General features: G+C 39.8%; 1 protein-coding gene across 2 annotated transcripts in view; it reads right to left on the minus strand.

The window, feature by feature from the left end:
* Window positions 1–2,804: 2,804 nt before the first annotated feature.
* TMEM87B (transmembrane protein 87B) overlaps window positions 2,805–16,548 on the minus strand; it is a 39,454-nt gene continuing 25,710 nt past the window's right edge. Inside the window, exons 10-18 of one of the 2 annotated variants that reach the window (XM_006105713.3) lie at window positions 16,476–16,547; window positions 14,458–14,566; window positions 14,317–14,375; window positions 12,473–12,576; window positions 10,767–10,840; window positions 10,196–10,269; window positions 7,568–7,620; window positions 6,932–6,962; window positions 2,805–5,809 (exon numbers count right to left, since the gene is read on the minus strand). In XM_006105713.3, the coding sequence (XP_006105775.1) occupies window positions 5,750–5,809; window positions 6,932–6,962; window positions 7,568–7,620; window positions 10,196–10,269; window positions 10,767–10,840; window positions 12,473–12,576; window positions 14,317–14,375; window positions 14,458–14,566; window positions 16,476–16,547 (636 nt within the window). In that variant the 3' untranslated portion in view covers window positions 2,805–5,749. The remainder of the gene's footprint in view (window positions 5,810–6,931; window positions 6,963–7,567; window positions 7,621–10,195; window positions 10,270–10,766; window positions 10,841–12,472; window positions 12,577–14,316; window positions 14,376–14,457; window positions 14,567–16,475; window position 16,548) is intronic. The other variant, XM_023746669.1, reaches the window with a different exon arrangement.

Consider the following 16,548-nt stretch of genomic DNA (forward strand, 5'->3'; position numbering starts at 1 on the left):
AGAAATGTTACTTTGGCACCATCTGCTGGGGAGCTTTTAAAATCTTCCCTGTACATAAATTTATTACCTTCCCAAAAATGATTTAAAGTAAACACTGTCCATCATTTACACCTGACCTGAGTATCCCAGCAGCCTTTGTTAGTAGGAATCTATGTGTAAATTCAGCATCACTTAAGGGGCACAGAACTTGTCCTGGGTAACTTCATTCTAGCACGTGTACTAAGTTTCAGAATGTGTTTGGATTTTGTGTGGCACCTGTTCAGCTGAGTCTCAGCAGCACCTGACAACCACTGCTGCACTTTTCTTGACAACCTGGGCTGTCTTTGAAGGCCTGTGCACCAGGCACCCAAGACATATTTACGTACTTAACGTTCTAACAAGCAAACACTTGTTACATGAAACTTCCGGCCTCCCAGGACTTGGACCACTCTTCAAGGATGCTTCCCAACACCATTACAGCAGCTTGTACTTGCCAGGAGGGTGACCTTGGGCAAATAATTTAACCACTGTCTGTCTTCTCCTCTATAAACTAGCTGGCTGACCTGCTACATTGGTACTAGGAGACCACAATGGTTAACAAAGCCTGGCACTAAGCACCCCTAAGTTACTATCACTATTATTCCCACACACCCTGCTTTTCCTCTGGGAATACTAAGACTGGCAGAATTTCCAGGAAGAAAACTCTTTGCTCCATCTACTTAGGACAAGATAGATTTTATTTATTAATGGATTAAGCTGTGATCTGAGATCACACTTATTTCTAGAATTTCTGACATCAAATAGCCTCGTTATGGCACTATCACTTTTTACATAATTATTTCTGAGAAAATGGGGAAGACATAGGCTTTTAAGTGTCCCCTTGTCCACTGACCCAAAAATCATCTGTGGTGGAAGCCACTGGTTGTCCCCCAAATCCATCATCCATCCTTTCCTTTCATGGAGCGAGAATAGCAGACAGGCACACAGCTGTTGACATTCCCAGTCTCACTGGCAGTCTGGTGTGGCCATGTGACTAAGTTTTTGCCAATGGAACATGCTGAGAAGTGATGTGCACCACGTACAGGTTGAGCCCCACAAAACTTCCCAGGCTGCATGAACTGTCCCCTCCTGCAGGATGGATCAGATGACAGGCCCTGGAGATGGTGGCCCACAGACGGAAATAAACCTTGGGTCCCCGAGGCACTGTGGCTGGGGGGCTGAGGGAGAGGGATGCCCTGCACACCTCTCTACCCACCCTGGAACTGCTACACAGTCAAGAAACACTTTTCTGCCTTAACTACAGAAATGTTGTGATCAGGCTGTGACCACAGCCAAGCTGAACCTAAACACTAACCATGGTGCCATGAGGCCTTTCCACTCAGTCCTTCCTGTTCATCCGGACAACAGTCACATATGTGACTTTGTAATGTATTTCTACGATAAGTACTTTTCTGTATATTTTACATTCTTCATAATAATTTAATGGCTGCAGGCTATTCCATAAAGTAGCATTATTCCATAAATTGTAAGTCATTTTACACTCTCTAAATAATGCTATAATGTGCAGAAGCCTTATTCTATATTTGAATCGTTTTTAAAAACATCATCACCCTAGCTGGTTTGGCTCAGTTGGTCCATGGACTGAAGGGTCCCAGGTTCGATTCCAGTCAAAGGCACACGCCTGGGTCGCGGGCTCGATCCCCAATGGAGGATATGCAGGAGGCAGCCAATCAATGGGTGTCTCTCATCACTGATGTCTCTCTCTCTCTCTCTCCCTTTCCCTTCCTCTCCCTCTCTCTCTCTCTCTCTCTCTCTCTCTCTCTCTCTCTCTCTCTCTCTCTCTCCCTCTCTCCTTCACAGGTTATAAACACACTGTTGAACGTCTTTTCGCAAAGACTGAATCGATTACGTTACCATCTTAATATACTCACGTCTTTTCGCAAAGACTGAATCGATTACGTTACCATCTTAATATACTCACTTCATCAGACTTTGATTTTACAAATATATAATGGTATACACTTAGGTCGATTCTTAAAGATTTCCCCATCTTTTATTTTGCATTTCTTTGATCACTACTAAGGTTAAACACCTTTCCCTGTTTGCTGACTAGCTGTGTGGATGAAAGAGGGGCCACATACTAAACCTGACAAGCTCAGGGGAGGCCTGTGTGGCAGCCTTACAAACACAGAGACCTAAAGTAACCACAGGGATGGTCAGACATTAAAACTTTCTAACTAAAAGCCGCTCATGGCAGGGAGTCATGACAAAGGTCAATGTTTACCTTAACTGAGCCTGTCTGTTTTCTTTTTCTTTTTCTGAATCTATGATAAACATACCTGGTAATATACCTTCGGAATTTCCAAGTAATTTATTTTTTTCTGGAAGCACAACCACACCAGAGCAGAGACCACAAATCCCCTCACTGTATTATCATGTTAATTGTTAACTATCCTAAACCCACCGATGTAAAAGATGTGTCTATCATTTTACTTTTTATTCAACCTCAGAGATTTCCCTGCTTTGCTTCCTCCCGCCTCCCTAATCTATCACCAGTGGATTTCATGTAATACCCTTATGCCTCCTCCTTTGATTATAATGCCATTTTCCAGAGCATTTTCTCAATCCGTTGAGATTTTGCTTCCCAGCAACTGTCATCAGTTTGGCTCAAATAAACTCATACAAATCCTTACAGGTTTGGACGTTTCTTTCATTGACAGTTGTACCTCCTCTTTTAAAAATTTCATGTCCTGCCATCAATCAGAGTCTGTAGATTTATACAATCTAGCACTAATAGATATTATCAAGAACCAATCACCCAAAACTTCAGAAAGCAATTTATTAAAAGTCACAACAAATATTAAGGCACAAAATATATCCCTTTTTTTAAACAAAAATCTTTGAAATAGTTTTGTCCTACATTCAAAGCAACTTTTTCCAAATTATACAATAATTTAACCATTTAAAGTAGAAAAATATAACTTCTTAAGCCCCTAACCTTTCTCCCCAAATACATGTTTTCCTAGTTCTAAGGAAGCTTCTTAGTGTATAGTGAGCTCCTGTGTTATATGTACACTTCCTTAAAAGTCTCATTTGTCACTTATATACATTTGATGTGCTGAGGAGTTTTATTATCAGTATAAGGCCTGGTGTTTCGTACTGTTTATTGCATGCTGTTGATCATGCAAAGACACAAGTACCAAAACCAGTGACTTATAAACTAGCACATCTCAACTTTAGAACAGTCATGTGCAGCCTAGCACAGTAGATGCAAACCCCTTTTTAGAAAAGGATATAAAAATCACCTTGTATGTACATTTTTTTTACACTTCAGTCTCAATATTCTAGTAGTGCAAACATAATTTGCCATATTACAGGGGGCAAGTCGATATTCTCTACAGGACATGAAAGATTTAAAAAATTATTTTCTTCACAGGAAAAGTATGGAAACATTACCTCTCAGCCTTAAAAATTCACATACTCATCTATTTTTTCTTATTTTTGAAATAAATTAACTTATCTTTTAAAGCAGCTACCAATGAACTCAATCACAAAAATTCCCTTTTAAGTAATTTTACACAGCAGATACATCTAACATGGATCGCAAATGCTTTTCTAAGCATCTTGCCTAGAAAAACATAAAAGTGGACTCTGGCCCTCAGATCCCTTCATTAATAGGAAGACCCATCTTGACGGCATCCTAAGAAATTAGTCTGACTGGGATGGCGAGTTTCTGGAACCTTCATGCAGAAGCAGGATGACAGCTGCATGGTGGCCATGGGTGTCACTTCTCCCCAGGTCCTCGGTATGAACTACTCAGCCCTAGGGCGCCCCCTCCTGTTCACATGAGGGGGTTCAGAAGGCGCTCCACAGGAATCCTCTATTCAGAACACAAGGTATCAACCAAGGACACAATGATCACTGACAGCGACAGGCACAATGGATGCCTTTGAAAAGAGTATTTCTGACGGGCCATCAGGAGGGAACCTACTTCCTCTGGGTAATGAGGAGAGCCTGCATTTCAGCCTCAGGCTAAGCCACCCAGGGTCCAACATTTATTTTTCCAGCTACAGAGCACAGGGTTTTTATAAACACTATTGAGGTTACGTCAGAGGCAGTTTCCTGTCTCACACTGGCCATTGTTCCCACTCCCACCCCACTGGCTGGCCGCCCAGGATTCTGCATTCAGAATTCAGCTACAACCGTATGAGTTGGGAATGAACCTGACTCGAAATCTGGGCAGTGGCATTAGGCAAAATTTTAGGGACAAGAGGACAGTGGTCACCTCTGGGTCTCAAACAACTTGGGGTAAGGGTGAAATACACCCCCGGGAAGGACATGAATGCTGCAAAATGTACAGGTGGGTGCCCACGACTGTGGCAGACACTGAGAGAGGAATGGAACCCACACTGAAACCGGGCACTCTCCTGGGAAGGACGTCCCAAAGGGAGGGCACCTTGACCACCACATCCTGCTCAGCACAACACTGTGTGATATTCACTACTGAAAACAAAGTTGAAAGTATCTTTCAAGAGACATTACTAGTGGAAATGAATCTCTTTTACTAGCCCCTGTGAAATGGGTAAATGAGAAGTAAATTCCAAAGAAAAAAGTTTGTTTTGTGGCTTCACAATGAAATTAAAAAGAAAGATTAAATAAGTGTTTGTGCTGTAAAGCTTCTCAATCAAAATCTCTGGGATCATTCTTCACTCACAAGAAAGACATGCCTGATTCTAGCTTTAAGTCCTACTCTAAATGTCTACTAGCCCTGCAGCTTTGATCATGAAAGCAGCAAATATCCACACTTCCATCAGACAACTTCCAATTGCCTTTCAGATTTAGAATGTTCTGCATTAGAAAAATGAGAACAAAAATTTTCAAGTTACACATAATAAAATAACGAATAAAACATGGTTGAAGGTTAAGACATTAATTACAAGACTAACCGTGATGTACTGTACCGTGAAGTACTGTGCAAGATCACAGACAAGATAAGGTTCTAGTTTCCTCCAGGGACACCCAGCTGGAAGGGAGGACGTGCTCTGGGGGAGCCACGCAGCCAGGTGTCCACTTCCTGCCCCAGCAGGTTCAGCAGCAGCACATGCATGTACAGCCCGAGTGCGGGGACAGTGGCAGAGCCAATCTTTGGAAGTGACCCTCAGGACCACTCTCTCCATGTATTGTGTCCACTGAGCTCAGAGAGTGAAGACGTCCAGGATGTGATGTGCACAGTGATAATGACAAACAGGGCTTGTGCAAACGTGCGCACCCTCACACACACAGCTCCCAGCCACAGAGGTATCCGATATCCCAATGTTAACCATTTTCTTATTATCAAGTTACTTCAGTATAAAAGTCAAAGGAAATTACTATGGCATCTAGTGACTATAAACCCCAGAGATGGAGGCAGTGTTTGACCTGCTTTATTTGCCGCAAAGGTCAGTGGGAGAATAGTAGGAGTGTTTATGTAAAAATAATGCTTAATCTGGAACTGCCATATTTTCCAGAAAAAAGAGACAACCCAATCCACACATCTGCCACCCATCAGCTTAGGGCTTTTGGGCATATGTTTTATCAAAATACTTTTTAAAGATTATTTCCAAGTAGGGCAATTTAATGGGCATTAAACTGACATTCAAGAGCCAGCTTAAAAAGGGTACAGAACCCATCCACCCACTGAATTCTTAATTTGAACACATAGATTTCCAAGATGAGGCCATAAACATGTGTTGTGTGACCTCTTTTAGTCCTGGGAGTCGTTAAATAGGTTTCACATTATCTTTTCTGAAGAGAACATTTTTTCTGCCATTTCAGATCTGGTCATAATTTCCTAAAAAGGAAAAAGAAAGATTTTCATCAAAATGTTGATACTTCTTCCAGAATCTAACAAAATTCTCTAATTTTTCAACAGTCATGGCTTTTGTGGAGAACTGAGTATATTCCACGTTATACAAAGAAATATTAGGTATAGAAAATAAAACCACATAACCCATACTTCCTGGTATGTCTAGTCAGTTACCCACTGAGAAGTATAGGGAATGTCAACATTCCACCAGCTAGAACACATCCTGAGCTCAGAGTCACCAGGGAGAGGCAGGGACAATTCACCTGGGGATTCACCTCTCTTTACCAATTAACATACTTTTGAATTAGAAATCATGATTTACCAAATGAATACTATAAATGCTCTTTTAAGAATAATTCCATGGTAGAGTTATAAACCCTGAAGTTTGACTGGTTTGCATCTGGGTACAAGTACACTGCAGCCTTTCTAAACTCCCCATCCGACGACAGAGAATCAACAGGTTGATGGCAAAGTACCGGCCCTGCCTCTCAGTGAACAGAACAGACTGCAGGGTCCCTTGTTCTTCAGCCACCATGCAAGTTACTCCTCAGCACCACTGACCACCTTCAACTCTTCACATAAGCTCACGTCCCGCATCCCTCCTCTCACTCTTACACTTCACACTGCTGCCTGTCTTGGGCCACTATCCAAGGTCCAGATAATCCATAACTAACCCCCCCCCCCCCCACACCCGCCGCCCTGCAAAAAACAAAACAAAACACCTTCCTAAATCCGCATCCTTTATTCAAATTTCCTTAGTAAATGAAAATCAGTCAGAAACTTTATTTAACACCCCAACACAGTATCTTCAAGTATGAGATTAATTTAGACAAACTGCCATCTTTTAAACTCTACCTATACACAAGATGTAGAAAATCAAAGACCTAAAATCCCATAAAAGAATTCTTCCCTTCTTTTACTCCAACAAGCATTTATCTTGCTCCTGCTTTCAATGAGGATCCAGTTCCTTTAAACTTTACCCACAAGTCAATGCATTACCTTTCAGCTTGCTCACTCTGCAATCGTTTTAAAAAGTAACTTTCAACTGAAATACATTTCTACTTTGTGAAAATAATAGCCCCAAGGATGTCAGTGAAAATACTTTACCTCATCTGAATCTACCAATACCGGAAGAGCTCTGAAAAAAAAGGGAAAATGTTATTAGAAGGCCAGTGTCTACGAAAGCTGAAGATGAGCACACTACGCTCACCAATTTTTCTCCTGGATGGACAGAGCCACAGAGACGAACACCTGGGCTCACACTGCGGAAATGGTCTGGAATTCTAGTGTCAAACAGAATACGATAAAGAAGACCAGGAACAGCTCAGAGTTCCCCGAGGGGCTTCCTCTGCACCCTGTTTTTCCTCCAAGAGCTTCCTCACCATACAAGGTCATGTGGTTATATGTGGTTATATGTGGTTATATGTGGTTTACATGTGTTTGAACTTCTCCATAATAAAAAGTTAAAACCAAATGATTCTGATCCTATAAACATAGATCTGGAATTGGTAATAAGGGACAAGTACTAAAATAGTTGTTGTACAGTGAAAAAGGGAGGAGAAAGACAGAGCAAGGCAAGGCTGCGTTTTCTTTGCGATTCCATGTGAAGTAAACGAGTAATTGACCGGTGAAGGGGGCTATAAAAACATGGAGGTGGGAGGCTGAAAAGCACATGACAAAGTATGAACTCATCCCTTCACACTCGGGCCAACATGTAGATTCAAGCTCCAACAGGATACTTACACGTCTGTGAATGAAGAGGGAATATTTTCTTCCACCCACTTCAAATCTTCATCCTGGAGAAATAAACATTTACATATTCATACTTGCTTAATATTACTTGAAAGCGGAATTTTTAAACAGAATGTGTATAAAATTTAAGCATTTAATTAAAATGCATGACATTCTTTTAATTTTTACATATCCTAAGATATTGGCACTAATGCCACAAAAATTATGCCAGTATGTATTTTCTTAAACAGGCAAACAAAAATCTGGATTTTTAATTTTTATATTCTTGGTTTTAGTTGGCTGTGCAGTTATTTTTGTCCTGAAGAAAAAAAACACACATAAAAATACAAAGAATGGATTTATACAATAGAAAATAATAAAAATATTGATTTGTATTGATCCTCCCCCCCCCGGCATTTATTATGCTTCCTAATTTGTTCAAGTTTTATGAGTTTTTATTTTTTCAAAAGAAAAAGAGGAAGGTACAAATATTCTAACTTTACAAAAGTCTATCACTTATATTTATGCTCTCCTCCATAGATAAGAAAAGGAAAGCAGGTCATTTAGACTATTTTTTTTTTTTTAAAATAGAAACTTGCTTATAGTTACCTCACTGAGAGAAAGAAAAAGAAAAGGTATAATGAATATTTTGGTTTATAATGTAAAATAAATCAAAATGTTTCTTTGTGGTCTACCTGGATACATGACATATTCTGGTTCTAGTATTTATTACATGAAATATTCTGGTCCTAATATTAATAATAACTTGCTTACCTAGAGAGAGACAAAGCAACTGAGCCAGTATTAATAGAAACCCCAATTCTCTGAGTCTCAAAGAGAAATAAGTCAATGAGAGACCAGGCCCTGGCTTCTGATCAAGAACTAAATACATTTAATTTAGAGAAATGAAAAGGCTTTCCACTGATGTGTTTGCAAACACTGAGCTTTAAAACAAACTGAGATATATTCCTAAAACAAGAGGACAATACCTTAAACATATTGAAAGTTTAAAAGCTGTAACACTAGATAATTAAAACTGTTACAATTTCTTAAATTTATTTGAATTACCATAAAACTACTCAAAGAATACATTATAATTACTAACCATCAAAAATGAAACTTAGAGAATTTACTAAATTCAGCAAATAAAATTGTTCTCACAGGTCATCGATCCTGTCAGAAGTTATGTGCATACATGAATTTTTACACCGTATTAATCTAACATTTTTAATTGTAAGAAAGGATATAAACTGTATAATAGACCTGCCCAGGTGGCTCGGTGGTTGGAGCATTGTCCCATGCACCAGAAGGCTGTGGGTTGGATTTCCAGTCAGGGCACATCCTAGATTGCAGGTTCGATCCCCAGGAGGGGCATGTACAGGAGGCAACTGACCAATGTTTCTCACATCAATATTTCTCTTTCTCTCCCCCACTTCCTCTCTAAAATCAATAAAAACACTATTTGGCAGAAAGCCTCTTTTGTTTGAGCTGGTTTGAACTTAAGTTGCCACTCACCGGCCTGTTGCTAGCTCTTGTATAGCTCCTATGTTGGAGGCTGTCTTGGGGAGAAGATGTATTACTGACCAACCAGTGCTATTTTTGCCAGGATGGCTCCTGTGTCTGCTACTGCATTAGCAAGGACTACTTTACTGGACTGCTTTGTCTAATGGCTCATTAGTAGCAATGGCTACTTGGGCTACAATAAAGACTCTTATACACCCATGAAAATAAAACAAATAAATAAAATCAATAAAAACATATCCTTAGGTGAGAATAAAAAACAAAAACGGTATGATAGGCATTTCAATTTTGCTTAATTACTTTCATAATTATCACTTTTCTGCATAAATCATATACATAAAATACTTTAAAGCTCATCTCTGCCCTATATTTTGCCATTTTATTCAAGCTTCCATCATTTTTTTTAAAAAAATGATAATTTTTTTAACTGCATAGGTAATAAATATAGCAAAAGTCCCTTCCCAACAGATAACAGATGTTACCAAAATGTCTTCAAAATCACTTTCAAATGCTGAAAAATTAACACAAGCTTTTGCTCGAACAAAGCTTTTCCACCTTTATGGGCAGAGTAATCATTTATGGACCCCAGCTAGAGAGCAGATTCTGACTCAGCCGCTCTGGGGTATCTGAGTCTACATTGCTAACAAGTTCCTGGGTGATGCTCCTGCTATTGTTGGTCGGAGAACAGCACATGAGAAGCAGGATCTACAGCAGTTATGGTTATAGACTTAACCAATATTGCTGCTACTTGCTAACATTTATTTTCATACAAAAAACATTAGTAAAAAATGTTTCCTTGCCCTGGATGGTGTGCTCAGTGGTTAGAGCACTGGCCTGTGGACTAAAGGGTCACAGGTTCAATTCCTGGTCAAGGATATGTATCTGGGTTGAGGATTCACTTCCTGGCCTGATTGGGAGGCAGCCGGTTAATGTGTCTCTCACACATCAATGTTTCTCTCTCTCACTCTCTCCCCTAAACCTTCCCTCCTACTCTAAAAAAATCAATGGAAAAATAACCTTAGGTGAGTATTTAAAAAAGAAATGTTCTTCTGGTGGTCAATAAAAATGACAACTTCTTAAGTATTAAAGACTGAACTATTAAACATGTATGTTACTCACAAAATTATCAGAAGTAGATGGTTTAGCTGTTCCATTGGAAACCGTTTTTGAGGTCCTTAATTTTATTCCTTCAGCTATAATGAGAAATGTTACAGAGACAAGTACATAAAGTTATATAATATTTTCCTTCATAGCCTCATATTTAATAACTCACGAGAAATAATACTGTTTTTAAAAGAAGAAGTAATAGTATTATCTACTTGGTTGTGCTTCCTTCCCTCCTCCTCTCTCTCCTTCTCATCCTTTTTCTAAGTTTTCATCTCTTCTGAAATTTACCTTGTCTTCACCAATCTATTCCTGTAGATTCTTTAATATATCTGTAATAATTACTTTCAAAACCTTTCTTGCTAAGTATAATATCTCTGCCACTCCTGATCTCTATTGACTGATTGTTTCATTACTGATTCCTCTTTTATGAGTATCTAGTATAACAGAGGTTTCTACAGATATAATTTTTAAAATATTTTATAAGAAAAAAAATGTATCTTGAACTTACATCACAGGTAAAGATACAATACTTCTTTGTTAAAATATATACAATTATCACTCCATAAGAAAACATATCACTCACTTAAATTTTCAGATGTTACCATGAATTCTTCAACTTCATCATCAGAATCATCTATTAAGGGCATGAAGGCATACCTGTGTCAAAACAACAAGTTTTACTAGTGTGTTTAAGCCTATTCAATTTTCAGCTTTTAGTTAAAAGCGTCATTACACATAAAAACATCTACAATTTTTAAAGTTTCATGTAAATTAAGATAAAAATTTAATTACTTTTACTCTTAAATTAGGAAGGTTTTTATTGTGAAGAAATCGTGGACCTGAGCCCCCCAGACCGCTGGTGAGAGCAGAAATGAGTGAGATCTGTCTGGAGAGCAGTCTGACAACGTGTCATGTTCAGGGAGGGAATCTTGTTCATGCCAGGTCTCCCTCCCTGCTCACACTGTTTAATTCCTGCCCTAACAAAAGAGAAACTGCTAATTATAGATAATAGATAAATAATTATTAAATATGATTGGTGAAAATAAAACACACGAGTGAGCCACATTTACTAGGTCCAACAGCATTCAGAAAACACTGCTGTTAATAATGGCAAAAACCCTAGAAACAAAATGTTTAATATTCTGGGACTGCTTCCATAAATTATGCTACATTCATAACATGGAAGGCCATATAGCCATTAAAAGTAACATGGCAGGCCGAACCGGTTTGGCTCAGTGGATAGAGCGTCGGACTGCGGACTGAAGGGTCCCAGGTTCGATTCCAGTCAAGGGCATGTATCTTGGTTGCGGGCACATCCCCACTGGGAGGCGTGCAGTAGGCAACTGATCGATCTCTCTCATTGATGTTTCTAACTCTCTATCTCTCTCCCTTCTTCTCTGTAAAAAATCAATAAAATATATACTAAAAAAAAAGTTCCTTCCTTTTTACAGCAGCGTAGTATTCCATTGTGTAGATGTACCACAGTTTTCTAATCCACTCATCTGCTGCTGGGCACTAGGCTGTTTCCAAATCTTAGCTATGGTGAATTGTGCTGCTATGAACATAGGGGTGTATATGTCCTTTCTGACTGGTGTTTCTGATTTCTTGGGATATATTCCTAGAAGTGGGATTACTGGGTCGAATGGGAGTTCCATTTTTAACTTTTTGAGGAAACTCCATACTGTTTTAATGTGGATACGTTTTAACAAGAAGGTGCAGAATAGTGTATACATGTAAATATGTATTACTGTTACTGTGTAATTTTAAAAAGAGAGACAGCCTCCCTCCCCGTTGCACACTGGTACCTACTTACACACTTCCTCACAGCGCTTTTCTTGGGGAAGAGGAATGAGGTGGAGGAGGTGGGGCTCCCCATCACATACTGTCTAAAGCACAACCTTCTAAACTTAGCATTCAAGTCTTTACCTTCCTCCAGTGTATGTAGCATGAACCAAACTCCATGCCTTGATGACCTCCAAAGCATACCTGGTTTCCCCACTACCCAGAAATGTACACTCCTTCCCAGCTCAGGCCTTCACTTCCCTGCTCCTTTCCTTAGGATGAGACATGAATCCTGCCTTTTGGAGTCTTCCTCACCTTCCTCCATCTGCCCCTGGACTCACTTGACATGCCTGACTTCACTGTCCTGCATCTGTGATGGGTGTCTCCCCACCTGACCGTTTACTCCTGATAAGCATGGACTACTCTCCCATAGTCTCTACAGACATGTTAACACAGTAACAGGTTATCAACAAATGCTTGCCAAACCTGGATTTTCCTGTTAGGTACCTTTGATTATTGGCTGATGGTCTCCACAAAAACATTATTACCATAAGGATAAGTGAAAAAAGGAAGCTCCAAAACGCTTCATCAACCCAGCTTTCCATCCAATCCTACAGTAAGAACAATTCAAACATGAAAAGTTAATTTTCTATTAAACTTAAACATACAGATTTTCGATTCAAATAGTGTGCAATGACAAGTCCTAATGAAATCTCTCCAACCAGTTAAGTCTTCCAAATAATAAGTACACATTTTTTAAGAAAACATAAAACTATGAAATGCTATCTTTATAAAATCAACATTAATGCTTACTTTAGCCTTATAGCCAATCAGATGAATAAAACCCTAACATAAATTATATTGTATCATGTCAGAAAAAGAATTAGTTTAAAGACACTTCAGAGATCATTTAATGTATTTTCTTTAAGAGAACAGACATGAGGCAGGTTAACTGCAGAATTAGAATCAAGTTGACAATGGGTACAGTAGTCCCCTCTTATCCACAGTTTTACTGTCCATGGTTTCATTACCCATGGTCAACTGCAGTCCTAAAATATTAAATGGCAAAGCCCAGAAATAAACAGTTCAAAAGAAATTTAGAGAGAGACCATGTTCATATAACTTTTATTACCGTATACTGTTATAATTGTTCTATTTTTGTTAATCTCTTACTGTGCCTAATTTATAAACCTTATCACAGGTATGTATGTATAGGGAAAAACATAAAAAACATAGTACACTATACATATAGGGTTTAGTACTATCCACAGTTTCAGTCCACTCGGGTCTTGGAATATATCCCCCTCAAGTAAGGGGGGTGGGGTGCGGGCTGCTGTATTTTTGACAGAATTTCTGATGCAAAAATCTCAATGCAGTACTTCTCCCAATGGGTTGTTCTGCTTTTAGTGAGACAGGGGATTTTATCATGTTGTTTGAAATGTTTGTGAAGGGCTGTTGTTTAACATTATAAACATTCCCTTCCATAAAATGTTAGGGTTAACTGAAAGATTTAGAAAACAAAGGTGAGGGAAGGAGAGAAAAGAAATTCCAGCCCTGACCGGTTTGGCTCAGTGGATAGAGCGTTGGCCTGTGGACTGGAGGGTCCCAGGTTCGATTCCGGTCAAGGGCATGTGCCTTGATTGCAGGCACATCCCCAGTGGGGGATGTGCAGGAGGCGGCTGATCGATGTTTCTCTCTCATCGATGTTTCTGACTCTCTATCCTTCTCCCTTCCTCTCTGTAAAAAATCAATAAAATATATTAAAAAAAAAAAAAAAGAAATTCCAGAAAGTCAGTCTCTTATCTCATCCCTAAGGCAACGGAAGTCCAGAGTCCAGGCCTGTCAGAGGGCTGTTGTAACTGTTCATACAGAACTAGAGACGAGGTCCTAATCAAGACGCTCCCAAAGAGGGCCTTTTAGGGTTTCAGTCTAAGAAACATATCTTCCAACTCAAGAACTCACGGCAAGCATCTCCAGAGTGTTCATAATGGGTGTACCGCCCTAGAAACATGTCAGACTTAAGGCTTACAATCAATCCCATTAGATATAAATAGCCCAAGTTCATGGTGTGCAGGAAAAAAAGAATTTCCTGTTACCTTAAATTATATATGAGAGAATTACATATAATTCAAAATCTATGAAAGGAAGTTGAGAAAAGGGCATAACTGGAAAAGCAGATTTAGGAGAAACTTTTTCAGATTCATTGGAAGAGGCCAAAGTTTTTATAATTCTATATCAAATAAACAGAAAAATCTCCCCTGAAATTACCTCGATTTACAGACTAAATTCTTCAAAAGTACACGAAACAAAATAGTATAATTAAAAACAAAATCTATTTAGATTGTACTTACTGATCGACATTTTGCAAATCTAAATGTTGTAGTTGTCCACACCATAAACACGACAGAAGCTGAAACACACCGAAAAAGTCAGCTTTGAAGGAAATGTGATCCTGAAATAATCTGCTATAATTAGAAAAGTTCATTACTTACCCAGCACAGCAAAGATCAGCGTATTGGTAAAGTGCCTGTATAAAGAAAATTTCACCATGTTCTTTCTTAGCCTCAGGGTCTTCATAGTTTGTGCCACACTTATAAAAATGTGAAGAAGTTAAGGGAAAACATTTTAAAATAGTAATAAACTAAAATCAAAATAAGAATCGTTTACATGTCCAAAACTGGTACTGCTGAATGTAGTTCCATTAACTGAGAGGTAACAGAAACACAGCAAATGGAATTTCAACCGGTGCTGTATAATCATGATACTGACTACTGCAGATTTTGCTTTAAAATCCACTTCTGAATGAACCTGGAGGAAAACACACAAGCAAGAAGCCCCATGACGTCCTCCTCACTGCTGAGTCCCAGCCTACAGGCCAGAGCAGCACACGACCTGCCGGCCCCAGGCCAGCCGCTGTGCAGGTTCCCCTGGGATTTCCCACTTGGCTTGTGCTTTTCTCTTTCTCTCTAGTCGATTCCCTGACTGTAATTAAGAAACTGGATCATCTAGCAGTTCCATTTTATCAATTAAAAATTGAAATATGTCAAATAAAACAAATCTGGACTTAGGTAAGGACAGACTTCCTTCCAAGGACGATTGCAGAAGAGAGAATGTTCCAACTGTAAGATCTTTAAAGTCCCAAAGGTCACACAGGAGAGGGCTCTGCTTCTCCAGGGAGGAGGAAACAGGACTAGAGCGCTCAGGTGTGGGGAAGTGGGTGGCGTGATGGGATAGTGCATCAGGGAACGACTTTCCTGGGGTCTGCAGATTTCCAGGAGGGGCTTTTCCAGAGGCTTTGGGGGGACGAAAGCTCGGGAACCTGGGGGAAGGTGACAGCTTAGTGTGGTCCACACGGGTCAGCTGGTACATAGGTCTGAGTATGGCCCTGTCACAGGTAAGCCAGGGGGCGTGGGAATCTCATCTAAGTCCTACTGGACAAGGGGGTTCTCTGTAGTAGCCTATTCCCCGAAGGTGGAAGGGTGGGGCTTCCCTCACCACAGCGGTTCACAGGAGCCTGAGCTCGCACTCTCAGGTGGGAAGCAGAGGACCTCTGCACAGGCTCCTCAGCAGCGAGGCTGAGATGCAGACAGAGTCCGTCTGTAAGTGGGAGCCGCTCCTTGGGAGCACAGCACAGCTGTTCATGAACCACACCCGGAAATCACAGCACTGAGCAAGAGCATGCAAGCGGGAGATTCCCACTTATGCCTATTTTTCCAAATACTTACTAAACAAAAACTTCTTTTTAGCGGCTAAAACTACCAAAACTGCTTTTCTAAATGAGCAAAAAGTTGCAAAAGATCAAAAAATAACACAATCCAAACAATTAAGCTACTCTCAGAATTTATAAACATGCAAATGTGCTGTATTCCTTAACCAGTTAACTGCCACGATATTTTGAATTTAATTTGAAAAGTTCCGCCGCTTGCGTCTATAGACACTTATGGCGTACAAATGGTTAAACGTTATCAAGACAAATACTTGACTAAAACCAATTTTCTATGTCAAAAATCTGGTGTCATTTAATAATTCAAAAGTGCTTCTTAACCCCTAGAGTGCCGGGGAGCGCGATCGCGCTCCTCCTGTCTTTTGCCAAAAGTGCCCGGAGCGCTATCAAAGCTTCGAAATGGCGTCCAGTTCTAAGTCTGCTTTTATTAGTGATGATGATATTGCTAAATATGTCAATGTAGTAAAGGTTTCCTTAAGTTTTTGAATATGTAACTTCATTTACTTGCGACTCATAATTTTTTTCCTAAACTGCTGTAAAATCAGCAAAAATGCCTTGGCAATTTTAGCATAGTTCCTAGGATATTGGTTGGCACTCAAAGGGTTAAAAGCCAAGGAACAAAAAGATCAAAGGCAAATTCAGAACTGCCTAAGCCTGCACTTACCAAAACACCGCTAACGGAGGGAAGCATAACCATTTCGCACATTAGAGCCAAGTGTTAGAAAAGCGGATGGTGCACCATCCCGAAGGAGCATCCACGGGACCCACTGCCGCAGGAAAGGATATCCACCAGCACAAGCCAGAGTCAAGAAGAGACAGAGGGAGGCTGGCCAGAAGCACAAGATCAGAGTCACTGGCC

Source organism: Myotis lucifugus, unplaced genomic scaffold (assembly GCF_000147115.1).
Source record: "Myotis lucifugus unplaced genomic scaffold, Myoluc2.0 scaffold_717, whole genome shotgun sequence".
NCBI classification, from domain to species: domain Eukaryota; kingdom Metazoa; phylum Chordata; class Mammalia; order Chiroptera; family Vespertilionidae; genus Myotis; species Myotis lucifugus.